Here is a 26,851-nt window from a genome sequence, read left to right as displayed (position 1 = left end):
TGCAGGTGCTTATGCTCCTGTGAACATGGCATGCTTTCTGCTCGTCATTCTTCACACTTTTAACAGAGGGACCAGGAGGACAAGTCAGAGGTTTTTTGTATTCTTTTTGATCCTCTTTTCTGTGGGAATTCACATAAAGATAATTCCCCTTTCATAAGGATAATTAGACAATGAGCAATATGTGGTGAGAAGAAAATAAATAACAGCTAGGATATGTTGATAGAAGGTGCAGCATTAATCCAAGGCAGGTAATGAGGTAGGATGGACCTTGCTGATACTGATAAATGGCCTGGTCTGTGTGAGGAACAATGAAGAGGCGATGATTTTCTTCAGCAGATTTGAAGAATTAATTAGTACTGCTACAGATACCAGTGCTATACGGACTTCTCATTAAATAATTACTTTGCTTAGGGTTCCCAAAAGTACCTGGAAAGACTCTTTTTTTTCTGGTTTTCTCAAAAAATTGTTTTAAGGGCACATTGTTTTCAGGTCTGTATGATCTAGTCTCATTCTTCTTTGAAGATACTCTGTATGTACACTGTTTTATCTCCAGCTTTACTGATACTGTTTGCTGCTGCTTAGGCCTGATCTAAGCTTTGATACTGAGAAGTTGCAGGTTTTGAGGTTTGCACCACCCTTGTGTGTATCTCTACCAGTTATTTTTCATGTAGATTAATGGATATGCTTTATGGTTGTACAGCTCTTCCTGTAATATATTCTAGGGGTGATTTTACCAACAGTGTTAAATAATCTACTTAGTTTTGATCGTTCATGTGCTGAACAGCATATTTGCTTTGGAAGGTATTATCTAATCATATGCTACAATGCCAGCGACCATGACAGTGTGCTCTTGAGCACTGTATTTTTCCTTGTCAAAGAGGTGCTGAACAAGAAGAGTAGCACAGTTTATCAAACACTCAGCTAACACCAAACCTGCCAAGGTCCAGAAACTGGCCAAGCTAAGCCTCTAGTGCTCAGCTGCTGCAGGATTTTGTGTTTTCTATCCACATATTTATAGTGCTGCTAGGACTTTGTGCATGGGCTCGCCCTGAAAATTTCCCTCACTAATATGGCTAAGTGTCAATAAACATCTTCTCCTTCTATATGCCAACAGAATTGAAATCTTCCCCATGGGAGAATTCTGAGACTGTATTGACCAACCTTCCTTGAAGTAACTGTATTTATTGACTTTCTTGTGTTGAGTCTTGATTCTTTTGTTTGATATAGATTATATAGATCAGCTTCAATTGCTGCTAGCTTGAGGCGTGACCACTTAGCTGTCCTCTGCACTGACTGCAGCATAGGTTATTATATATTTTTTTTGGTCAAATAGTAAATATATCCCTTTTTTTTTTTTTCTTTTCTCTCATTGACAATACTTCTCAAATGCTCATGCAGCCATCAAGTTCGGCTCCAGCCTGTGCTTTCCATCTAGAATTCAGGTTGATTTCTGCTTTGTTCATGTTAATTCCTGACAGCACAGGTCACCTTCTCACAACCTCAGTGTTCTTGTGATGCCTTTAACTGCCCCCATTTAGAACTTCTGTTGGTGTTGAAGCAGGAGAAGCTCTGATGGAGTGAACAGCCCCGCTGTCCTTGCAGGATGTCCACCAGCCAACTGCGCAACAAGGAACCAGGTAGATGGGTCTGGCCGGAGCAGGGTGCTGCAGCAGCTGTGGGCTGCTGCTCCCATCTCTGTGGCAGTGCCTGTCTCTCTTCTGCACTCCTGGAGTTACTGAAAATCTTCCAAGTGGTGTTATGGATAAAAAGCTCCAAGTGTTTTCATTTGCAGATGGAGAACTAAGGAACCAGGAAATAAGTTTTCTGCTTAGGAAGCTGGGTTGCAATATATCAGATCTGGTGTAATTAATAATCCTTGTTTTTAATAATCGGGTTCTGTAGGTGTTCAATCTCAAATGCAGTTTGAGCTCTAGATGCTTCCCAGAGAGCAAGGAGCTTAGTCACTAGCTGTTGTTTGGTGGTGTTGGTTTTTTGTTTGTTTGGTTTTGGGTTTTTTTTGGAATGAGCTCAAATTTCAGAATCTGCCTGAGATTCTGGCAGCATCTGGATGGAGAGATGGGCTTTATCTTTGGGATGACTTCCTATTTAGCAGGAGAAATGTACTGCAGCATGGAAAAGGCTTCAGTTTTGCAGCACCAGATAGTCCTATCTGAGTCACTGAGCTGAGAAACACAACGAACTTCTTGTGCTCTGAGCAGTATCAGCAGGCAGCTGTACACTGTAATTTCTTCAGCTCCATTTGTCACTTGTGGAAGTATCTGTCCGCTTCATATACTGCAGTGAGTAACCTTTATATGTTGGCCATAAAAGGTGGAGGCAGTGTGAGTTCTGCCGTGTTATACCCATGTCGTGGCCAGAACGTGGAAACCTTGCAGAAATCCCATTTGTCCTTTTATTCATATGGGTCAGATGTGGTGGCAGATGAACAAATTATGGTGAAAGAACTGCTAATCCTCTCAAGAAATGAAATTCCATTTATGGAGGAGATAAGATGAAGATTATGAATCCAGCCAGTGGATTCCCTGTACCTGGATGTCTTCAAGGCCAGGCTGGATGAGGCTTGGAGCAACCTGGTCTAGTGGAAGGTGTCCCTGCCCATGGCAGGGGGGTTGGAACTAGATGATCTTTAAGGTCCTTTCCCACCCAAACCATTCTGTGATTCTAAGATTGTTTCATTTGCTGTATCAGTCTTACTCTAAGTTTACCAACCTCAAGTTTCATCATCCTTTGCTGCCAATTCTCTTGCCTGGTGACAAAGTCATTCACTTTTGGTTACTCTTTCATGTTTCTCAGAGAAAAACAATAACTAAGCCAATAAGAATACAAACTTTTTCATTGTCTAAATAATTAGAACTGCACTGGGAAATTTGTTTTAACCACCATTTCTCTGTAGCTGTTGGTTTGGTATGGGTCCTTCATTTTCTTTTTTTTGGGGGGGAGTGGGTGGGAAGGTGGGCTTTTTTGGGAGTGGATTATTATTTCATTTGCTAGTGCTGATAAAACCAAAACGAAGAGCAACCCACCATCAGGAATGTCCTTTCTCCCTCAGACAGGAATATTTATTTAAGAAAAGCAAGTATCTTTAAGGAGCAGGTCGTAAGTAGAAGTCCACTGAGCTGTGGTTTTAACTTGAAGGAGGAGGAAAGCAGTTGGTTATTCAAAAAGGTGGCTGAAATGAGGAAGGGAAGCACTGGGTTTCAGAGGAGGGAAGTCTATGTGGTGATAGGACTTTTATTTGTTTGTGTTGTTTCTCCAGTCTTTGTGGACCAAGACCAAGAAGTGGCAGAAAAAAGGCTCATCAATGGAAGACCAAGGTGAGAACAGATGCCTTTGACTTCTCCCAGAATAGTGGAATGATTTTGGGACTTTTGAGAGCAGAAGCTGACACAAGATGTCAGATGAAAGCACGTGATGGACAAAAGAAGGAGGACTTTGTGGCAAAGCTTTTATCAAGCAGGTGTTGGTGTCATTGAAACCTTAGGTAAATTAGGTTAATCATCTTCCCTGAATGCACCTTCCACAGGCTTCCGTTCTGCCATTCTGTTCCCTGTGTGAACTCTTACTCTGGGCTGCTGCCCCCTCCTTCCCTTCAACTCTCACCTCACCACTTCTTGGTGTTTAATGTCACACAAGAAATTGAGTGGTTGAGTGTGGCTAGACTGAGCATAGACATATGCATGCAGGGGACGGAATATGTTTTTGTAAATCCAAAGCCAATATAAATATATATTCTCTTTTCATGTATCTTATTCCTGCCTTCTCTGTTTTCCTTTCTGCTTCATCCTTCTGGAATGTAAGAAGGAATTGTGTGCTTTCCCTTGTCAGTGTCATAAATGGTGTTAGAAACAAGTAACAATATTTTCCAAATTGTTGAAAGTATCCAAACAGTAAGTGGTACAGTAAGACATGATATATCAAATTATGAGAATGTTCTGGTCATATTTCTCTCAGCAAAGGGAGATAGGTAATTTTTGTTTGATTTCAGGTTTTGATCCTAGCAAATAAAAAATTAATAATGGCAGGTGCTTTTGATGAAAACGTATTTGGAAGAAAGCTTTTGAAATAAAGTCTGAAATCACATGAACAAGGAACATTTTTTTTTTTTGAAAAGTCATTTTCAGCAACCTTATGGAGCTGGTAAATAGTGTCTCCTAAGAAGATTATCTGAGAGATCCAGAAGTGCATGAGAATTAGCAGTTAAGGAGGCACTTTTGAATGCATAATGGAGATTATCTGTCCTGATGCAAAGGGCAGATGGGACGTACATTAGGAGACTGTTATGGCTCAATCAGATACTCCATTTGCTTTGCAGCAGTTTAAGGATTTATATATAAAGAGAAAACCAAGTGTGCAAAATCACAAATTGAATTTCAATTAGCAGAGAATTTAAAGAAGAACAAGAAAATTCCTGAGATGCATAAAAAGTAAAAGGAAAACAACCTGCATATCCATTAACAGAAAGAAGAGAGCACATAATGAACAGCACAGGGCGGGGTAAGGTATGACTGATTTTTGTGTGTGTTAGTGTGTGTAAAGAGCCTGGAAGAGAATCAGCTAAATTAATAGAAACAAACAAATAAACAACCCTAGTGGTGGTTAGAGCAGAGAAAACCTCCTAAAACTACAGAGGTAAGGGAAAGTTACTCAGGTGTATAGGACCTGATAAAATATACCAAAGAATGTATCAGGATATAGTGGAAAGATTATTTCCACTATTTGAAACTGACTTTGAAAGTTCAGAGGTTAGAGGGAGACTGCTGAGGATAGGGGTTGGGGAGAAACACATTTGTGTTTAAAAGGAGGAGTGGGAGAAAGGCCTGGATAATTACAGCTAATTTTATCTAACTTGAATTCAGGGAAATAAGTTTGGAAGTACTTTGGAATTAATTAGGCCTGGGATGCCTACAGCAAATCATGTCAAATCAATATGCCGTTCCATGTTTGACAGGGCAACAGGATAAGTGGGATAAAGGAGATGTGGAAGGTGGGTATTTTGACTAAAGCTTTCACACTGTTCAACAAGTCTTTTTCATAACTAGTCTACAGTCTAAATATAATTTCCATGAGGTGGGTGCATAGTTGTTTAAAACATGTCTAAAACAGCAGTGTTCATTCTCAGAGTGTGAAGGAATTTAAGTAAAGAAGCTCACATGCTTCTGCCTGCAACCAGGCTGACATTAACAACACAAGTCAACAGAGAAAAGCCTTTAAAAATGTGTGGATGACACTGTCTGGTGGGGGGGGTGTCAGATTTCTGAACAACCTTAAGTTTAGCAACAGGATGATGATACTTAGTGAAGAACAGTACAAAGGAGTACACTTCAAAGGAAATCATAATTACAGCTGTATAAAGAAATCCATTTTTCTAACCAGTCGTGTGATGCAAATTTCTTGAGTTCCAGTGAATTGCAATGAGTAATAGTCAGCAGTATCATATTGTTGTAATCAAAACAAATACAGAATCACAGAATGGTTTGGGTTGGAAGGGACCTTAAAGACCATCTAGTTCCAACCCCCCTGCCATGGGCAGGGACACCTTCCACTAGACCAGGTTGCTCAAAGCCTCATCCAGTCTGGCCTTGAACACTTCCAGGGATGGGGCATCCACAGCTTCTCTGGGCCACCTGTTCCAGTGCCTTGCCACCCTCTCTGGGAAGAACTTCTTCCTGATATCCAGTCTAAACCTCCCCACTTTCAATTTAAACCCATTACTCCTTGTCCTGTCACTACAGGCCCTTGTAAAAAGCCCCTCCCAGCTTCCTTGTAGCCCCTTCAGGCACTGGAAGGCTGCAATAAGGTCTCCCCGGAGCCTTCTCTTCTCCAGGCTGAACAAGCCGAACTCTCTCAGCCTGTCCCCATAGCAGAGGGGCTCCAGCCCTCTGAGCATCTTCGTGGCCTCCTCTGGACTCATTCCAACCCATCTATATCCTTCTGATGTTGTGGGTTCCACAGCTGGATGCAGTACTTCACATGGGGTCTCAGAAAAGCAGAGTAGAGAGGAAGAATCTCCTCCCTTGACCTGCTGGCCACACTTCTCTTGATGCAGCCCAGGATGCAATTCCCTGCATGTAATTCCTAGACGTACAGAAGACAGCACACAATCACTTGTTCTCTCTCTTTGGTGCATTGACACTGGGCTACCATGGCTAGTTTTCAGCGTGCTCTGAAGGAAATGCAGACAACTGGAGAGAACATGGCAAAGCTGCCAGAACGTTAGAAGCTTAGCAAAGCCATGTCAGCACGTCATGTCAGCATGTCAGCCCTTCTGGTGGTGTCGTACAGTGCTTACGCTCTTCTGTTACAGCTGGTGTGCGGGTCTTATTCCACTTCTTCAAGTTGTTACAGAGTCTGGGTTTGTGGAATAAAAGCCTAGTCCATCCAACTTGGTGCTTGGACTGTGCTTGGCAAGAGGCAGGTACTTTGTGACTCTTGTGAAGCGGAGTGAAAGCTCTCGAGTTGTGGATGTTGTTGTGCTGTTCTTGAGCTCATTCCTTCTGTTGAATGGTAGTTTATCATTTTGGGTTCTGTGATAATGTGGCCATTGGTCAGTTTGAGTAAGCTTGCTATTGCAGGTGTGCCATTCAGCTCTTCAGGCTGGTCAGACTTTTCAGATGCACGTTTTTTGTCTGAAAATGAGACTTTGTGCTGCTATCATTGTTTACAGATCCTAAGAAGACAACTACCGAAGTGTGACAGGTAGTGCCTTTATCTTTAGAAACAGATGATGATTTTAGAGAAATTCCAGGACTTTGCAACCAGCCGGCTTTCTGCAGGCTACTGTGAGTCCTTGAACCATAATCTGAGAATCACTGAACTACAAAAAATCCTTATTAATCACGACAGCTGGGAGCAAAGCCAAATGCTGGGCCATAACAGTAATAAGTATGCTGCTTATGTTAGACAGAAGGAAATGATTGGCATACTTAAAGTTTTAGAGGTTTGGGAAGTTAATGCATTTTTCTGTGATTTTTTTAAAAAATAAATGAATAAAGAGGAAAGACATTTGGATATCTGTTTCTTGCTTTTTGCAGCAGGGAACTAGACTGAAACTGCTGAAAAACTGTAGTGATCTAAGCTACCTGCCCACCATATTAACTCCCCAAATAGTGATATTTCCTGGGGTAGGGGAAAGAGCTCAGTGTCACTAAGTATTGCTGAATAAAAATGTTTGCTTGGCTTACAGTAGCAGTCCCGAAACAGGAGATTACTCAGTGTCTACTGCATCCTAGAAAACAATACGCAATATTTTTGAATGTCATTGGCTTGGTGTTTTGCTAAAATTTTTGCTTAAGCTTTAACTATTTTATATAGTTTTATAGTTGATACAATTTTATAGTGAAACAGAAGCAGAGCAGATGGACTTGGAGAAAAGATTTGAAATGCCTTGGATAAGGAGAATTTACTTTAGGAATAAGTAATTGGTATAGGTGTGGTAAAATGATAATTAATGAGAGTGTAGATGTCTATGAAAAATAAAGTATGAGGTGGGTAATAGCTGCAGATTGGTATGTATTCAACTACTCTATTTTGCGGCCACTTATCTACAGGAAGGTACCCTAACTTTCAACCTCTTTTGATTTATTCTCCCCTAAATGTTTTCCATCAAATTGGAGATTTATACGTAGCAAGTCTAGATCTGCTGTGTTTCTGATTTAAATGCCCCTTAGAAAGAGTCTATTTCCAAACTTTCTATTTCCAAACTTTAGTGCTTTGAGAATCTCATTGACCTCACTGCCAGACTCCCCGAGTCTACGCGTTTTTCTCCCACCCCACAGATACACTCATTATGGACTTACCAAATGGCACTCGCAAGGCATGTACCTTCCCTGGACACAGAGACCGTGTGAAACAGTGCCACAGGGCAAGGAACTGGACTCGGCGGGATACTAATCATTTTTGTATGTCCTACTTACTCTTTTTATGAACAAGTTTTTTATAAATCAAATCTGCATTTGGTTACCGCTGCTTGCCAGTCACTGGGCTCGTTGCCTTCGTACTGATTGCTCTGGATACAAGAGTCTGCAAAGAGCGGCTTCGGTTTCATAATGCCAGTCCAGTATCATTTTAATATCGTGCTGTTCCTGATATATTTTTCACATCAGGAAATGAAAATGGTTTTGATGAAGAGCAATGCTGGTTTTAGCTGTAAGATAGGATTAGTCTACTTTCCAATTCTTATTTCTAAACAAAATCTGTGCCAACTGGAAATTATCCAGTTGGTTGAAAAACGACATGGGAGCAGTTTGGTCAGGAATATTTGCTTTTTCACCCTGGGGTTTCTTCCATCTGCCTAATAAAACAATTATATCACTGTAAGACTGAAATTCCTTCATCCGTATCCTGTCTGGTAGCGGGCAGTACGAGTGGCTGTTGGGGCAGATGGAAACCAGTGCTGCTTTTTCTGCCCTTACATACCTGACACAGAGCCCAGGTCTGTCACCTCTGTAAATCCTTCTTGGGTGCTGGGAAGCTGTTTACCAGGTCCACCCAAAACCTCTCTTCTGGCCTACACAAGCCAAATTTTCCAAAATCTGCTCAACTCTTTATTTCATTAGGTACTATAACACTATAGAGTCCTAGAGGCTAGTTAAGCATTGTGGCATATATCGGAAATTCAAATGTGCTGTTGATTTTTTTTTTTTTTTTTAATTAGGCAGGTAGACCGCTGCGTGGCATTTCTTTGATAGTTCAGCATCTGTGCAGCGTGGGATCCTGGAGTCCTCTAAAGACTCTGACCTCTCCTGGGAGAAAAAAACAGCCTCTCAAAGTGTACAGATATTTTAAGCACTTTTTTTTTTTTTTCCCTGAAGTTTATTCAAACTGGAAAGCATCTTCAGTTTTTTGTAGGACAACGCTGAACCAGGTGTTACAGTGACAGTACAAAAAAAGCACAGAGGGAAGAGTGACCTCTCCTGGGAAAAAAAACCAGCCTCTCAAAGTGTACAGATATTTTAAGCACTTTTTTTTTTTTCCCTGAAGTTTATTCAAACTGGAAAGCATCTTCAGTTTTTTGTAGGACAACGCTGAACCAGGTGTTACAGTGACAGTACAAAAAAAGCACGGAGGGAAGAGTGTACCACCTCTGCTTATGAAGTTAGGAGGAACAGACTGTTACCTGTAGTTACCCTGTTTTTAAAAAATATATATAGCTATATATACAATATATTTATATTATAGACACACACGCACTCGTGTCTTTCCATTTTCCGTAGCACAATTCCTGTTGTGAGGAAAGCCTATATATTCTATACAATAATCAAAAAAGATCTTTTGCTTTTCAAATGAATGCATCAAGCTGAAATGTTTTTTTATAAACATGTAGTGAAGGAATGACTAGAAAGAACAAAATAGGTTAAAAAGAAAATACACATGAAGAATTGGTGATGGATTTTCACAGCAAGCTACAGAAGGAGACTTCTGGGAATCATAAATGTCTTCCCTGGAAATAACTTTGCTGAGGAGATTGCAGCAGCTCAATGTATTTTTCTGGATCACTGAATTTAAAAGAGATGTCATAGTTTCTGAACTATGCTTTATGGTTGTTTATTTCACCTCTTCCATTGTCCATTTTTTCCCAGTTAGGCCACTTCTCTATTTTAAAGTGAAATTAGGAACTGGAATTGATCTCTGCTGTTTAGTGAGATGTGAAGGGGTTTGCTGTATTAACCAGAAAGCATTTACTGCTTTCTTACCTGTTTATTTCTGATTGAAAGTACTTTGATTGAACTTTTTTTGTACACCTTTAGGCTTGAAACATGTAGATGATGTAGGTTTGTTACAGACCCCATTAATTCGCTCAGCTGGAGGTGGCGTGTTAGTGTCCTTGACGTATCTTTGTTGTAAAAAAGACTCCAGCCTTAGAGGCTGCAGCTTCTTGGGGGCTGTTCGAATGTATAAGGAAAACAGAGCTGCTTGAGTCATTTGCAAATGGGGTGGAAGACGGCGAATGACAGATGGTGGAGACAGACTGGCAAGAATGAGAGGTAGTCAAATAGCGCAACCAGAGCGTTAGACGGTGGTCACAGTACTGTAGGTTCTGCCCACTGATGTGGGCTGCAGTGGGGGGAGGAAGGCAGGGGAGGACAGGAAGAGGCTCTTTGGGTTATGCTTTAGTGCAGAGGTACAACAGAAGACTCACGCCTTGAGTGAAAACTGACTTTTAAATTTTTCTCTCTGGGTAAACTGTTTTCTTTTGTATTTGAAGCTGCATTTTAGCAGAGATTTTTTTTTACTAAACTTCTGAGGATGTGTATTGGTGGGTCAATAGTTTTCCCTAGTACTTTTTTTGACAGTAAAACAATATTTATGGAGCAGCATGAGATTAGATTTTCTTCCACTCTTTTTCTTGATTTTTTTTTTTTTGATAGTCACATTTAAAAATGTCAGGGTCCTTTCTAGATCCAGACAAGTCAAAACTATATTTTTCGTCATGTTAGGGCAGTTTGTAGTTGTTGTGGGAGAGGGAAGGAAAAAGCATTCTCCATGACCATGATGAGAAACAGCTGAACTGCTATAAATGTTGAGCACTGTAGGCAAAACAGTAAATCAGGAATGGGCAAGGCAAGCATTTTATTTGTTTAAACTGTCCCATGGCTTTTTCTTGTTTATTTTTCTAGTTTAACTGGATTGAGAGAGACAGGGAATGCCTAGCATGTATTTTATGGTTGTTTTACAACATTACAGCTCCGAGAGTATAAATACAACAAAGTTTCTCAGCTCTCAGCATTCTTCTATTACATTTCATTCTTGCATTCAGCATTCTGTTCAGTGAGGTCCTGATTCTCCGTCACCAACAGCATCAGGAGTGTCCCCTGACACTTCCACAGGCTCGCTAACAGATTTTTAAGAGACATGGCTTTCTAGATGCTCTGACTGGGATTTTGTATGCTTGTAGAAGTAAGATGCTCCTGAGTGAGTTACAGCAACACTGGCTCTACTCCCACGGTTGCCTGACAGTGGGGACTGTGACCTTAAGTGAGGGTCCTTGCCTTAGTGCCACCACACATAAGAGGGGGGTGGTATACCTCAGAAGGGCTGACGAGATGCAACTGAAGTTGTCAAAGATCAATGAAAAATGGTGTAGTAAGAAGATGGATATTTATGTGGCTTTTCTTACAGTCCCTACGTTAATACAGTTAGTATGAATATTTTACACGCAGCTTCTCATAATGTGTAACTTTAGCCCTAGTTTTCTGCACAAGTTTGACTAACAGTCCCTTATTTGTTCTTGTCCCTAGCACCTTTTTTGGTTTTTTTGGCTCTTCCAGGTGTGCCAGCTAACTGTTCCTATGAGAGAGACTGGTTTGCCATCTACATCAGTATTTTTAGTCGGAGCTGGGGATTCTCATGAGGCAACGTTCCTCTTGATCTTCATTAACTGTGCTTTCCATTCACATCACACAGCAGTTCATGAACTGGATACCTTTCAGATGAAATTAATACAGAAGATGCACTCTGCCTAATGTGCTCCAACTGCTAATGGGCATTCAGTCCATGGCACCCAGTCAGAAAGTCCTCAGCACCAACTGTTTTGCTGTAGAGACCTGCTCCTATTGGAACATCCTTACTGGTATAAACTCAGAAGCTATTGGTAAAAACTAATTAAGGTTATTTTTCTTCCTTAGTTTTGTTTGCTAAATTAAGATAATAGGAACTTTAAAAATTATTGAAAAAGGCTAAATATATACACATTAATTTGTTCCTTGTGCTACCAATTAATTGTTGGGCTTGCAGCAACAAGACAAAATTGATAGCGGGTATTGTACTATGTACATTCTTAAATCCAATGCAGACAAGCTCCTTGGAGTTCTGTACACACGTTATCTACTCAGTTATTGTTTGAAATCTTAAAATAGAACAAACAAAAAGCCTTTTATTCTGGATAGTCTGAATCTTTTCTTCATGTCTTTGTTATTCTTAGTATTGCTATCATTCTCAAGTCAAAATGTAAGGCTGCTGTTTTGGAAAACAGAAATTGCATTACATCCTCCACAAAGCTGTTCTTGCTTTTTTTCTTTTTTTCTGCTGCCAAATAGGATGCAAAAGAGAAAAAAAAGAAGGTATTGAGTGATGTTGCACAAAGTGGTAGCCAGCACAGGAATCAAAAGTAGCTTCTCTGAGAACAAAGAATGATGTCCCTGCAGAACACTCCCTAGCACCAGGGACAAAACTAATAGATCTAGTCATACAATGTACACTTGGCCAATCGGTTTGAAAGGGTGCTTCCAGCGTTTCAGGGAGCTCATATGGCATCTGGAACTGGAGTACTTCAAATATGGAGTGCTCAGAAAAGCTGTTGCTGGAGATAGAGTGAAATAGCAGTGCTCGTATAAAGAAGAAATGTAAAGTGCGGATTTTTCTTTTAGCTCAGTTGTTGGGTGTGAAATTGAATTGAGAAGTCTCCAAACTATATTAAATCACCCCCTTGGCATTGCCACAGGAACAATTTATTTCATCTTGAAGGAGCCTTTGGTTTCCAGATCAGTGGAGCTAAGCAGGAGGAATGTGCGTCACATTGAGGTAAACAGGGATGTGAGCTGGTTAAAAACAGAAAAGGCAACGCAGCAAAATTCCGTGCCCCTGACATTTGTCAGCCTCTTCTGAAATGCGAATGCTGTTTCCATTAAGCTTTGGGGCAGATATTATCTCTGTACCTTTTGTTGTGCTGATGAGTTGGAAGCTGAACATAAATCTATTTCGTTCAGCTGATTTTTCAAGAGGAAAGTCTGTTGTTTTGTGCACCAGGAGGTTTGCGGAAGTATTGCAGTGCTATCATGCCTTGGTGGACTGTCCATGTACCGGAGGACTGGTAGTGAGGGGTGGTTGTTACTGCCTCAGTCCCGGTGTGAGGTGGAAGTATCAAGTTTTTTCCAGTTTCCTACCTATTCTTGTCATCACAGTTTTTTGTAAGTTGGCAAATGATAAATGTCTGTACCATGTTGTGCCATGTCTCTTTCTGTAAGAAAGAATGCTGAATCTGTAAGCATTAATCTTTATATAAAATGTTTCTGGTGCCAGAATAATTTTGGCACACAATGCAGACAAAACCCTGGATGCAACTGTCAGCTTTTACAACATAGAATCATAGAATGGTTTGGGTTGGAAGGGACCTTAAAGACCATCTAGTTCCAACCCCCCTGCCATGGGCAGGGACACCTTCCACTAGACCAGGTTGCTCCAAGCCTCATCCAGCCTGGCCTTGAACCCTGCCAGGGATGGGGCATCCACAGCTTCTCTGGGCAACCTGTCCCAGTGCCTCACCTCCCTCTCCGTGAAGAACTTCTTCCTGATATCTAATCTAAACCTCCCCACTTTCAATTTAAACCCATTGCCCCTTGTCCTGTCACTACATGCGTCTTTAAAAAGTCCCCCCCAGTTCCTTGTAGCCCCTTCAGGTACTGGAAGGCTGCAGTGAGGTCTCTCTGGAGCCTTCTCTTCTCTTTGTTTCATATCAACACTGATGGTTATTTTAATTAGGATAATCCCTTGCCTTTCACACATTTACTGATTTCCTTATACTCAGATTTAGCAGGAAACACTGTACCTTGTTCTGTTTCCCAAGGCGAGATCATCTACTTTTACCTCCTGTGGGAGGCTGACCACTTCTCTGATGATCCTTACAGTCCTCTTCTGTTGCTCTTCCAACTTGCCTCTGTCTTCCTTAATCCTGGATGAGAAAAGCCACATGCAATATCCAGACTAGGTCGTTACAATACCCTTCATGTGGCACTGTCATATCCCAATCCCAAAATAATTTCCAGCTAATACTTTCTATGGTCATGCTTTTTTTTTTTTTTTTTTTTTGGTAAATGTGGCACTTTAGTGACTCATTTATCCCTCTAGAATTAACCAGCACACCCATCCTCATTGCTGTAAACTGGGAATTAATCTGTTGGTAGAATGTTTTTGTTACTAGACTCTTCACGGAACAGCCTCTTTATGTTCTATCCAATTCCATCTTTCCTCTTGTGCTGCAGAAGAGATTGCAACCAGTGTGGCTGTGTGGCAACAGAAAACACTGGACTCTGAAACTTAAGGTTATTTCTTACAGGGAAATTTATATCAGGCACAGAATTCATTTCAAGAAAAAACATATTTCATAATGGTAAATGAAGTCTCCATTTCCCTGTTGTATACAGTGTTACTTGGATTCCCTTATATAAACAAACAGGAAAAAATTGAAATGGGAAAAATGCTTTCTTTATTTGCTTACAGAACTCTAGGAAAAAGGATTAGACTGCAGTTTCAAATCACAGCCATCTCCTAAATCAAATGCGTAACAAGGGTGATAATGAGCGTAAACCCACTGAATAATAAAATGTTAATTTGTGTTCTGAGTTCTAGGGCTGTAATCCAAAGCTCACTGATGTCTGTGGAAAGACTTCCATTGATTTGAATTAGGCTTTGGCTTTTGTCCTGAATGAACACAATACCAGTGGAGCTATTCATGAGAGAAATGTTTGGAAATAAATCACAGGGACACAGAACTGGAAGGAACTTGCTGTGTCGGAACCCAATTCACTTGCTAATTCAGGCCGTCATGTTTTGCAGTGTTGTTGCTTCCATACTTTGTCATAGTCCCTGGCGTGAACCAACCCAATTCAATCTTAAAAAAAGGTCTTTTGCCACTGCTTCTGTAACTGGAAGGTTGTGTCTGGATTATGACTGACGTTTGAAACCTTCTTTAACTTCTGGCCTAAACCTATTTGTGCCAGTTGTTTCCACTTGGTTTATGCCAACCGTAGTCTTCCAGTCTTCACTCCGTACAGTATGCTTTGTCTTTATACAGTTCTGGGAAACTGCTGGTGACCGTCCCGTGTCCTCTCAGGCTTTGCTTTGTTTTGCTAAATAAGACAAACATTTTCATTTCTTCTTCAGTAAATTGTTCATTCCCTGTAGCCTTTATCTGAGTCTACTCCAGTACCTGAAGGGGGCTACAAGGAAGCTGGGGGGGACTTTTTACAAGGGCCTGTAGTGACAGGACAAGGGGTAACGGGTTTAAATTGAAAGTGGGGAGGTTTAGATTAGATATCAGAAAGAAATTCTTTCTGGAGAGGGTTGTGAAGCACTGGCACAGGTGGCCCAGAGAAGCTGTGGATGCCCCATCCCTGGAAGTGTTCAAGGCCAGGCTGGATGAGGCGTGGAGCAACCTGGTCTAGTGGAAAGTGTCCCTGCCCATGGCAGGGGGGTTGGAACTAGATGGTGTTTAAGGTCGCTTCCAATGTAAACCATTCTGTGATTCCATTCCCATTTGGCTTAATCAATCTGGGAAAAAGGCAACAAAACCTGCATTTTTAATGAGGTGCAAGAGTCATCTATATAACGTTAATGCTTTCTTTACTTGAAATACTTTTCCAGATATATCCAGTATTTTCTTTGCCTTTTTATGGCTGCATTTCACTGATCACTTTTATCATGTGCCTTACAGGATCTCCATTCCCTGGTGAGCTCCCATGAGCAGCAGAGTTAGTTTTCAGTCCAGGAGTGCAGGGCTTTGCCCTTGTACTCTGAGTCTTTCAGCTCATCTCTGTTACTCCAGTGCTCATTTCTTCCTTGGACAGTACTCTGCTTGTCCTCTGCATTGGCTGTTGTAAATGCTAACAATCAAGCTTGAGCAATCAGAGGCCTTAATTAGTGCCTTCCTACTTTTTGCTAATTTTGTTAATTAAAAAAATAAAAGAACTCTAGAGGAAGTGGTGAATAGTGGGTGATAGGAGGTGATGTGAGGATATGTAAGGTGACAGGAAAGAACTAGGGAAAGGTGCCCAGTGCTGGGCACAGGAGTGGCGAGATGAAGAGAGTGCACGGAGCCCACGAGGGAGAAGTGAGAGCTTCGGAAGGATTGCTCAAATGGAGGGGACTCACACTGCCTGGGCATTACCTGGGTCTCCCAGAGACATTCCTGGGGTGGATGAAGACATGCCCAAATCCCAGAAATAAATGCATCGCTCATGACTTTCTGCATTTTGACATTTGAAGAGTGGCAATACTGCTGCTTAACCTCGGATGTTCCTTTATTCAGGAGTTTTCAAAGTATTCTTAAAGTTAAAAGACTTATTTTCTAAAAGCATCTTAAAAATACTGAATCCTAAAAGGGCTTTACAAGTCCTGAATTGAGGGGATTATGAGTCTTGAATAATTTACCCACAAAACTTGAAAGGGAGAGAATTTGCTTAGGTCTTTAAAATGTATATGATACATCTTCTTATAGATAGGAAGGACTCTGAGAGACTTTCATCCAGATAAGTACATTCAGCAGATACTAGAAGTCACAGGCACTAGCAATTAAGGCATAAGGCATTTCCTGGGAATTAATATCAAGCTGGGAGGAATTGGGATGGCTCAAGATGCAGCTGAGCGCCATTAACTGCAGTTGATGATTAATGATCTCTGCTGAGGTCATTATTATTATCAGCTGAAAATGTAGAAAAATTCAGATGTCCGAGTCTCTTTTAATGGGCGACGCAGTTTCAGTTGGTGCAGTAGACGGGTCTTCACTGTGGACAGACTGCCCTGTATTAATAACAAATAGAGGGCTCGATTTCCCTCCTCCCCCCTGGCATTTTTTGGATTCTTAATCAGAGCTGGATCTCTAAAGCTGCACCGCTATCAAATTGAAAAGTAAGCAGAATAAAGTCCGTAGCACTTTAATGTTCTCCCTGTATTGCATTTGGTGTCTAATACTTAATCAGCTGTATTTAGAGATACTCCCATCTGTGCCTGGTGGGGCCTGATGAGAGTGCATCTCAGTATTGTCCGGAAATGTGCCCAGGATGTTCCTTGCGCTCACTCTTCTTGGACCCACGTTTGAAACCTCATCCTCCATTCTTCCGCGTTACGCCCCTAACCGAGGTTCCACATTGTCATAAATGCTGTGCTCAGGGAGGGCAGGCACAAAGGACTGGCCAATGCCTGAAAATACTGCTGTGTCCATGCAAGGGGGATCTGTTTCCCAATAAATTGTCGTAACAGATACTTCCTAATGTCCAGAGAAGTCCATGCATGGTTTCTGCCTGGTTGGGGAAGTACTTTTTAAAATATTTTTTAATATGATGAATGATTTCATTGTTGACTTGTGAGAAAATGGAGAACTGCTGCAGGGGACTAGGAAATAATTCACCTTGCTGCTTATTTTTAGCTTATGTGACTTCTGTTGTAATACCTCGATTGTCCCATATATATATATAAATATAAATACAAATACTATGATATCATTCATATATGTGTTCTTAAGTTTGTCTACTTCAAGGTGCTTTTTAAAAATACTGAAGCCTGAAATAGGTCATGTGAGTAACATAAAGACATAAGCTCTAATTAGTTAGCCACTATTATCTTTCATTTAGATTATACACAGTACTACATGTTTCTGAATGCTGCACGAGTCCTACTTCACACATAGGCTGTCCCTTTCTCTCCCTTCCCCCAGCCCTCTTCCCCTGGTCATTGTGAAGGTTGCAGCATCAAAATTCCAAGCAGGACAGGACTGAGATGTCGGCTGCTTTTGGCTGACCTTTATACAAATGTCACTGGATGTAGACTTCTGCTCAGGAAAAAGGGATTTTGCAAAATTATAAGCAAAGCAGTTAAAAAACATAACTCAGGTGTGAAATGTTGACAGTCTGACCGTTAGGCAGTATGACTAGACCTGCCTGTACGAACCTATCCACTTCATGCTGTTTGTGGGATTACTGTGTCCCTTTATTCACCCTCCACCAAACCACGGAGCTCTCTCCTCTCTCTCTCTTTTATTTTTTTCCTCCTCCAAAGTACCTCCTGTGGTGAGAAAGAGAGGTGAGTCGGGTCAGGCGAAATGAAATGAAAATGATGAAAGCTTAATAGACCACAGGGAGGTTCCTTTGAAAAGATGCCAGAAATGGAATATCAGTGATGGGGAGGGAGACCACAGAGTTGGCAGTAAATGAAAGGCAGCTTGGCACATGCGCATTAGCGTTTTGTACTCCTTGCCACGAAACTGCGCTGTTTTCCCAGTTAACTCCTCAACACATGTATCGTGCTGACAGTGCCTGGTGCTCCCTGATGCAGCTTCACTGTGCTTCAGGATACGTTTTTCTAACAAGTTCTGGATTATTTGTCTTGCTTGCAGGTCACAACATTGATGAGATGACGTAAATTGCATTTTCTATTTCATCTTCTTGCAGCCTCTACCAGTTATCCACTCTAACAATTATTTTCCTGCATGAGAAAAAAAGAAAAAATTTCTTGCTTGCAGATGTATCAAGGGAAAAATCAGGTGGTTGTAATTATACAAACATCTGACATAATAGCCCTCAGGGTATGAAATGGTGTGGCAAATCAACACTCATTTTTTTTTTAGGATAAAGAACTCCGAAGAGAGGGTGGGGAGGCACTGGGACAGGTTGCCCAGAGAAGCTGTGGATGCCCCATCCCTGGAAGTGTTCAAGGCCAGGCTGGACGAGGCTTGGAGCAACCTGGTCTAGTGGAAGGTGTCCCTGCCCATGGCAGGGGGGTTGGAACTAGATGGTCTTTAAGGTCCCTTCCAACCCGAACCATCCTGTGTTTCTGTGATTCTGTGAAAAGAAGGGCTTTGCCCTGGTTGGTTCTTCAGCTTCTACGACTTCAAGTCTTGGTTGCTGCAGTTAAAATGCTAGGACTTCATGTGAGACTCACTGGATGTCAGTCTAAAACTTGAGTAAACACAAAGGCTGTGCTAAATGATAACTGCTCTCTTTCAGTCTCAACATTTTGTGAATCCATGCTTGTGTGAATGAAAAGACCTGTGCAAATGTGTCAGAATTGATTTAAGGACTTTGGGTTTATTTGATGACGTTTAACTAGTCCTCCGTGTGTGCATACTTGACAGAGCAATTGCAGAAAGAGTCTGGTCCTCCAAGGCTTCTAACATGCCTTGAATTTCTGACAATCCCTAGGTCCGTAGATGTGATACACTTTCTTTTACAATGTTAAAATATCCATATTTGTGTCATGTCCTTTTGAACATGGAGTTTTACAGCAAAACATTTTAAGGGCTGAAATTTGTCCTGGGGACAAGTCACTGTTATCAGTTATCTAATTTTTTCCCTGCTGCTACAGGAACTCTCAAGGAATGAGTGTGTATCTCTGCTAAGTATTTAAATGCCAAAACATCCAGAAAAACATAACATGAAATACAAACTGACCCTGCAGTGCTGATGTGAATGTAACCCTCAGTTACAGTGTCTGCCGACTCCATTGTAGTTCAGCATAATGTCTGCTTTTGTACGGACAACACCGCAGCTGTCCCTTTTTCTCAGTCATATGCCCTTTTCAGCTTCATTTCGTAAGTCACTATCGCAGTTTTGCTCAATGTGTACGAGAAGTTCAGTAGCTGCTGGGTTCTCAATTTGAAGACGACTTCCCCCAAACATTTTGCAGCATTCAGCACTTCCAGACCGGTACTTTGCTTACTTTCTTTTCACAGAGCCATTACTAGACTGTGGACACACATCCCCAAAGGCTGAAACCTGGTTAAACAGTTGTTGTCAAGTTTCAGATTATCCTTTGATATAGACTGATGTGACAGAGCACAGAGTTAATCTTCAGCATTATTTCTTTTTCATTTGCAGGAAAAATTTGAAGGCTTGTTCCGTGCCTATGATGACTGTGTGACATTCCAGCTGTTTAAAAGCTTCAGGCGTGTGCGGATAAATTTTAGTAGTCCCAAATCAGCTGCTCGTGCCAGAATAGAGCTGCATGAAACACAGTTCAGAGGGAAGAAGTTAAAGTTGTATTTTGCACAGGTAATGAAATCTGGTATCCACTTCTATGGTAGAGCGTAGCTTTTATAGAAGTACTGCACGGTAACACTGAATGAAGTAATAAAGGTTTCTCCCATGCCAAATCTCTCTGCTGAAAGATTACTCAGACATCCTGATGTTGCCTGAGCTGTACCTGCCCAGTGGGTCTGCCGTAAATTTAAAAGACCGCTAAGGACCCAAGTTGCTTATTCAACACACAGAAGTTACACGGCTTAGAGCTGGTTTACAACACTGGGTATTTTCTGTGGGTAACTCTCTAAACTAATCATAAAACAAGCAGTAAAGTATCGTAAGTTCATTAAAAAAGTAGGACTGGATTGCTTACTTGACTGCAACCCTCAGCTGTAGGCAAGGCTTCCTCCTGCCTTTTTTTTTTAATTTTCCTTTACTGAATACATTTCCTTTTCTAAAAGGAAATCAGTGAGTTCACGTAAAAGGGAGTATGTAAGGGGAGAAGAATAACCCCAGCCCGGGGACACAAGGGATTATATCCATCTGTTGGAAGTGTCAGGTAGGGATTTGAATTCTTCTGAGAGAACCCAGGTGCCCCACGGCCTGGTTGAGTACTAGGCCCCAGCCAGAGTGTAGAAAGGGGAGGGAGGTTGAGAACCTAACCGCCACCTCTCCTGAATGTATTTTAGCAAGTTGCTGTGACCACTGGGGCTTATGGGATACTCACTGGTGCTTATAAGCAGTGTAAGTGTGCTTTGATCCGCCGGATTGGTCCTTCAGAGGTGTTGGGTTCACGGCAGGCTCATTTGAAGACACCAGTCAAACCTAAGAGGCAGTTAAATTTTGAGCCTCTGCAGCCTGGTTGGAACAGGAGCTGTTTTGAGCCTAGGCAGAAGCTGAACCTCAGGAAGATGGGAAACATTGTGAAAAGAACAATATGCTTAACGGGTTAGATGAGTTCAGATCTTACAGTTGGATTTAGGTGTTGACAGTCCACCTCAATCCCATTTTATATGCCTTAATCTCCTAGGTCTGGCTCTGAATTTTTTCTGAAAGGTTTCAAAACCTGGCATTAAGCAGATGTGAATCATTTTACTCTAACTGCACAATCAGAAGGTTAATAGGAAACTTGGGATAACACAAGAAAAAGTGTGCGTAACAGCGATTAGTCTCCATATCTAAGCTGATTTCCTGCAAAGCCATATAGATATCTGCGCTATGCTCTCCAGTACATGCAGTCCTAAAAGAGCTTATTAGTTGTGTCCAGGGAATGAATATGTGGAAGCAGCACAGTGCCTGGAGCAGTGTATGTGTGTATGGACCTGAGCCAGACAATAAGCACTTCCAGAACTAGAAGTTCTGGGTAGCGTGGAGCTGAGAGACCCAAACTGTAGTATAGCAGGGGACTGTCTCAGGTTTGCTGTCATGCAAATGCAGTTTCTTGCTTCTGGGCCCAAGCTGGTTGTAAACTTGCTCAGGTGTGTCCATTTGTGTTGAGACTTCTTTAATATATCCAAAAAAAAAAAAAAGGCAGGAATTAAACTAGATAATTTAAGATGGAAATAAAATGAGAACATGTTCAAATGACTACGGAATGTGATGGGTTCTTTGTCCCTTCAGCTAAAGCAATCAAATCTTCAGAAACCTTTCTGAAGTTACTGCTAAGGCCTTAGTGAAGGAATTACTGGTTTCTTGACTAAAGTCTGGTTTTATTTAGCAGTTTAGGCTGGTAGTTCAAATAATAACTTTTCAGCCTCAAAAATTTCTGAGCTAGGAGCTGTGAACAGCAAAGCTTTGCATATACATATATAGTAGGCACAAACATACATATACAGTAGCACACACATTGTAGCTTTGCTCATGTAACAGCCCCCCACAGTGTATTTACTGTAGAGGAACCATCTGTAAGGTTGAGATGAAACTCATCTCCAGGCCTTCTCTGCTGCGGCTGACGCTGACACCTCGGCTGATGCTGACACCTCGCCTGGGTGGCATTTGGTATTAGCAGGGTATGATTTGAGTAATCATTCCATTTACCCATCCTATACTAAACAATGTATTTGTTATGCTTTAAAGATTCAGACCTCTGAGACAGATGGAGACAAGCTTCATTTGGCACCACCACAGCCTGCAAAACAGTTTCTCATCTCACCTCCAGCCTCCCCACCTGTAGGGTGGCAACCGATAGATGATGCAACACCCGTCATCAACTACGATCTCCTTTATGCAGTTTCTAAGCTAGGACCAGGTAAGCTTGTGGTCCTTGTATGAAAATGTGTCAGAAAAAGCAGGCGAGAAACAGCAATGTAGAGGGTAACTGTAGAGGAAGTTGGGGTAAAGCCTGTAAGTTGCTTTAAAGCTTTGGATTGAAGTTGATGCATGTCAGCTGGTTCTTTGCTGAATTTTACCATATGCATGATGAATTTTACCATATGCACGTACAGACTTATATCTTATCTGCAGCTCCTGACTGCTATTTGATTGAGTAACACATAAATGCTTGCTTATACAATTTACTGTGCTTGGGTTTGTGCTTAGATGAGACAACTGATGGTTTACGTGGGGCCTGGACAAATGCTTGTTCATGACCTTGAGGAGTTTTTGCTTTAAATCACATCTGCTCGGTCCTGCTTTCCGAGATGCAGAATACCTTATGCAATGATTAGGCATTGCTGCATTTCCACCAGGGTGGAGAATCTCTCACGTTAACAAGTTTGTCGAGAGAGAACTACCATTCCCCAATCTTGGCAGGATTGCTCTGTTGGGACTGCCCATTTGCTGTTGAAAACTGTGCAGAAGGAATAGGGTAAGCTGTAGCCTCTATCAAAACAGAGGGTAATGCAGATAGGCTTTATTCTCTCTTCCCATCATCAGCTAATGCCAGGAATTGAAGCTAGCTGGGATTATCAAAGGAATCCTTTACCTCAGAAGATGCACATCTGATGAATCCAAAACTTCTCTTAGGAGAGGATTACTCTTCATTTAATTGAGTCATCCTTACAAATAGTTTTCTTTCAAAGCTGTTAGAGCATCCTCTTAAAATTTTCAAAAAGGAAAAGGTTCCAGTTTCAGGTCTAAGCAGTATCAATTAGAAATTAAAGACTAATTTACATTTGTAAACCATAAGAAAAAATAGCTTGCTAAATTATTTTCATATTGAAATAAACCACTTCATATCTAATAACAATTGTGGGGGTGAGCTCATGAAAATTTATCAGGGTTTATTTTTGAAATTCTTGTGGGATGAGAGAATATTTTTCTCCCCAGCTGTACTGAAGGTGCTGTTTTCTTGTTCTGAGACTAGCTTCCAACTGCAGACGTCCTATCAGTGGGGCTTTTGTGTAGCTGCACCAGAGTAACCCAGAGCTGAAGCGCGTGGGGTGCAGGAAGAGATGTAATTCACAAGGTTTGCAGGATCATCTCATATCTTGTTCACATGGGATCTCTCACAAGGGGAAAATATATCAGGAGAACATCAGAGATGACTGTGTTTTATTCCCCTTCAGCAAGACAGCCCACAGAAAAGGGGCTGTCAGATGTAACACTTCACACTACATTGCATGTTATTATTTCCAGAATTGATGCTTTGCTGCTAAACTGCTGAATAAAAGAAAAGCAAAAGCCTCCTTTTTTTTCCTTTGGTACAGTGGTGTTATAAATGGAAACATGTAAACGAATTCCCTAGCTGGCTGGGTAATAAATCAATTCCTGTTCTAGAGCAGTGGGATGTGAAATATCCCTCATTGTCCCACACTCTGGGACAGCTTTGCGTGAAGGTCATAGTCACCCGTATTTAAGGAGCCTGCAGGGAGCAATAGGAAAAGTCATTTTGTGCTCTCTTCGTTCTATTTTTAGCACTTGTTAGAAAGATCAATTTTAGTTAACTGCAGTGGCGGTTTTAAAATAGTGTTGCAGTTCTCCATTGTGCATTTACTATGTTTAGAATTTCATTGAAAAACAAATCCCACCAAAACGTTTCTCAGGACCGTGTCAGTGAAAGGTACTGCTGTACCTCACCTAACACTCTTAGCCTCAGCGCAGCGAGGCTATTCTTCTAATTCAACAAACATGCTTAAAAAATAGAACTCTGCTTATGAGCTATCAGAAACTACTCACTGGCACAGTTGTTTACAGAACTCTGGATGTTAGAGCCTGACTTCTGTGTCTTTAACTTGTGAGGAATCTTTGCTATATTAAATGCACTGATTTGGTAAGATTAATATCTAAGGGACAGGAAAACAATTTGGGCATGTAAATCATAGAATCGCAGGATGGTTTGGGTTGGAAGGGACCTTAAAGGTCATCTAGTTCCAACCCCCCTGCCATGGGCAGGGACACCTTCCACTAGACCAGGTCGCTCCGAACCTCATCCAGCCTGGCCTTGAAGATAGCCAGTCATGAACAGTTTTATATGTCCTCAGTACAAGGTGAGTTTTCCTCACCTGCTTCCTGGGAACGTCAGATACACCACTTGGGCACAGACCCACGCTACTTTCCCATTCCATGAATACAGGTCATCTACTTTCTCAGTACACTGCCATAACCATCATAGCCACAAAATTAAAGACTAAACTGCCCTTAGACACAAAGGTTGTTGGAGATTTGCTCCAGAGTAAAATTTCCTGTGTGGGGTTTTTTCCAAGCTCAGTTTTGGGACAGGTTTGGGGTTTTTTGCAGCCCTGAGGCTGCAGCAATGACTGTCTGGCATCTCAGACCAGGGCAATGATTGTCCCCCTGTACTGGGCACTGGTGAGGCCGCACCGCAAATCCTGTTTTGTGTCCCTCACCTCAGGAAATTCATTGAGGTGGTGGAGTGTGTCCAGAGAAGGGAATGGAGTTGGGGGAGGGTCTGGAGCACAAGTGCTGTGAGGAGCGGCTGAGGGAGCTGGGGGTGTTCAGCCTGGAGAAGAGGAGGCTCAGGGGAGACCTGATCGCTCCCTACAGCTACCTGAAAGGAGGGTGCAGAGAGGGGGTTTGGTCTCTTTTCCCAAGTGACAGGACAAGAGGAATCAGCCTCAAGCTTCACCAGGGGAGGCAAAGGTTGGATATTAGGAGTAATTTCTTCACAGAAAGGGCTGTCAGGCACTGGAATGGGCTGCCCAGGGAAGTGGTTGAGTCACCATCCCTGGGGGTATGTAAGAGATGTGTGGACAAGGTGCTTAGGAACAGGGTTTAGTGGTGGTATTAGCAGTGCTGGCTTAATGGTTGGACTTGATGATCTTAAAGATCTTTTCCAACCTAAAGATTCTATGATTCAGAGGTGTTACACAAAAGATTTCTTTACGCTGTTCACAAAAGGAAGCTGGCTTTTGATTGTTTGACATTAAATTGAGATGGGTAGGGGTGCATTTACTTCATAGGGAAGACCATGGTATGTTTGTTTAAGTTTCTGGTTGACTGATCTATATTCTCACTTCCTGCAGATGCAGAAATTGAGCTTTAAACGAGGCATGAACAGGTTGCCATAGACCAGTCAGAGCCAGTGACTGTGACTGTGCGTGGTTCTGACCCCCAGCCTACAATTTTTTCAGTATATTGCAAATAAAGAAGTGTGATTGTTAATCTCTGATGAAGAACACTCTCACTGTCAAGAACATCCAGTAGGTTAAAATACTGATGGAGACACAAAGGCATTGCACTGTGCTAGGGTGGTAGTTTTCCTATCAGGGCCTGGTGTATCAGCCTGGCCTGACTTGGACCTAACTCCTTCCTTCAGGAAGGCTTGCAACGTACCGATCCATTGTCTAGTCTGGGCCCTCATGTCTTTTCCATGACATTTCGTAAGGTCTTAGTTTCATTCCCCTGAGGAATAAAAGCAGGAAATAATTTTATATGAAAAATGTTTGTGTGTGGAGGGTGGGAATCTCCAGGTCTAGGCTATGTCTATGCAGCAGAGCTGCTCCTCTCAAAGAAAAGGTAGCTATGTTTGCTGTGCCATTAATTACTGCAGCAGTTTACAAACCATCACCTTCTTCCTGGCACAAGAGTAATCATAGAATCACGGAATGGTTTGGGTTGGAAGGGACCTTAAAGACCATCCAGTTCCAACCCCCCTGCCATGGGCAGGGACACCTTCTACTAGGCCAGGTTGCTCCAAGCCTCATCCAGCCTGGCCTTGAACACTTCCAGGGATGGGGCATCCACAGCTTCTCTGGGCAACCTGTGCCGGTGCCTCCCAACCCTCATCCGCGACACTGATGCCGAAATTCGTATTTGAAAGCATGAAACCCATTCAGCTTCCTGGAGAAGCATGAGACACCAACACAGCCTGCATGAAGTCCTTATTTTCTAGAAAGCAGTCCTACCCCCTCCCTACATAGCCCCCAACCTGCATTTTAATTCCTTCCCCCATTGCCTCTCTCAAACCCGTTACCTCAATTTCTTGTCAGCAGACTGCCCCATACTCCCTCAGTTTCTGTATCTGCACTCTTCAGAGTGCCTTTCCTCAGAATTCCAGGTGCCTCTTGCCAGTCTCAACCCTGGCCTGTCACCCACACAGCACTTGCCCTGACAAATTGCCTTTTTCCCATGGCTTTGATTCATGGATCATGGCTCCACTGACAAGGTCTGCAGTGTACAATAACACACAGCATAAGGTCAGGGCCCTCAGCACTTAACTGCTCCATGTGCTCCCCGGTGTGACTTTGCCCTCTGTCAGTTAGCACTCACTTCCACAATTTCAGGTGCTATTTGCAAACAAGTGCATGCTGGGCACCATCTCCAGTAGCCCATAGAAACAAATTTGTACCAGTTTCAGTTCTCTCCACGTTTCCTAGTCCTTCATCAGCATTCCAGTAAGCTTTGCACCTCCTAAATGCCCTCAGGCTACACTCCAGGCATGTAAAATACATTTTCCGCATTATGAAAGCACCATTCTGAAGTGTTAGAGATGATGGCTCCTAGGTCTGCAGCGGTACCTCTTGGGACACGAAGGAGACTGCAGCAGTCTGTGCTCTTGGCTGCTGGGCCTGCAAATGATGAGTGGTCAGAGGAGGGCTTGGGTCAGGGCTGCAGTTTTGTCTCTGAGCAATTAAGGTCATAGAATCACAGAATAGTTTGGTTTGGAAGAGACCTTAAAGACCATCTAGTTCCAACCCCCCTGC

General features: G+C 42.1%; 1 protein-coding gene across 1 annotated transcript in view; it reads left to right on the top strand.

The window, feature by feature from the left end:
* RCAN2 (regulator of calcineurin 2) overlaps positions 1 to 26,851 on the top strand; it is a 37,192-nt gene that overhangs the window by 5,610 nt on the left and 4,731 nt on the right. The window contains exons 2-3 of the mRNA XM_010150514.1: positions 19,605 to 19,778; positions 21,825 to 21,996. Coding sequence (XP_010148816.1) covers positions 19,605 to 19,778; positions 21,825 to 21,996 — 346 coding nt within the window. The remainder of the gene's footprint in view (positions 1 to 19,604; positions 19,779 to 21,824; positions 21,997 to 26,851) is intronic.

This window comes from Eurypyga helias, unplaced genomic scaffold (assembly GCF_000690775.1).
Source record: "Eurypyga helias isolate BGI_N326 unplaced genomic scaffold, ASM69077v1 scaffold4004, whole genome shotgun sequence".
NCBI classification, from domain to species: Eukaryota; Metazoa; Chordata; class Aves; order Eurypygiformes; family Eurypygidae; genus Eurypyga; species Eurypyga helias.
Note: the sequence above shows the minus strand (reverse complement) of the source record. Positions and strands in the feature narration are given on the sequence as shown.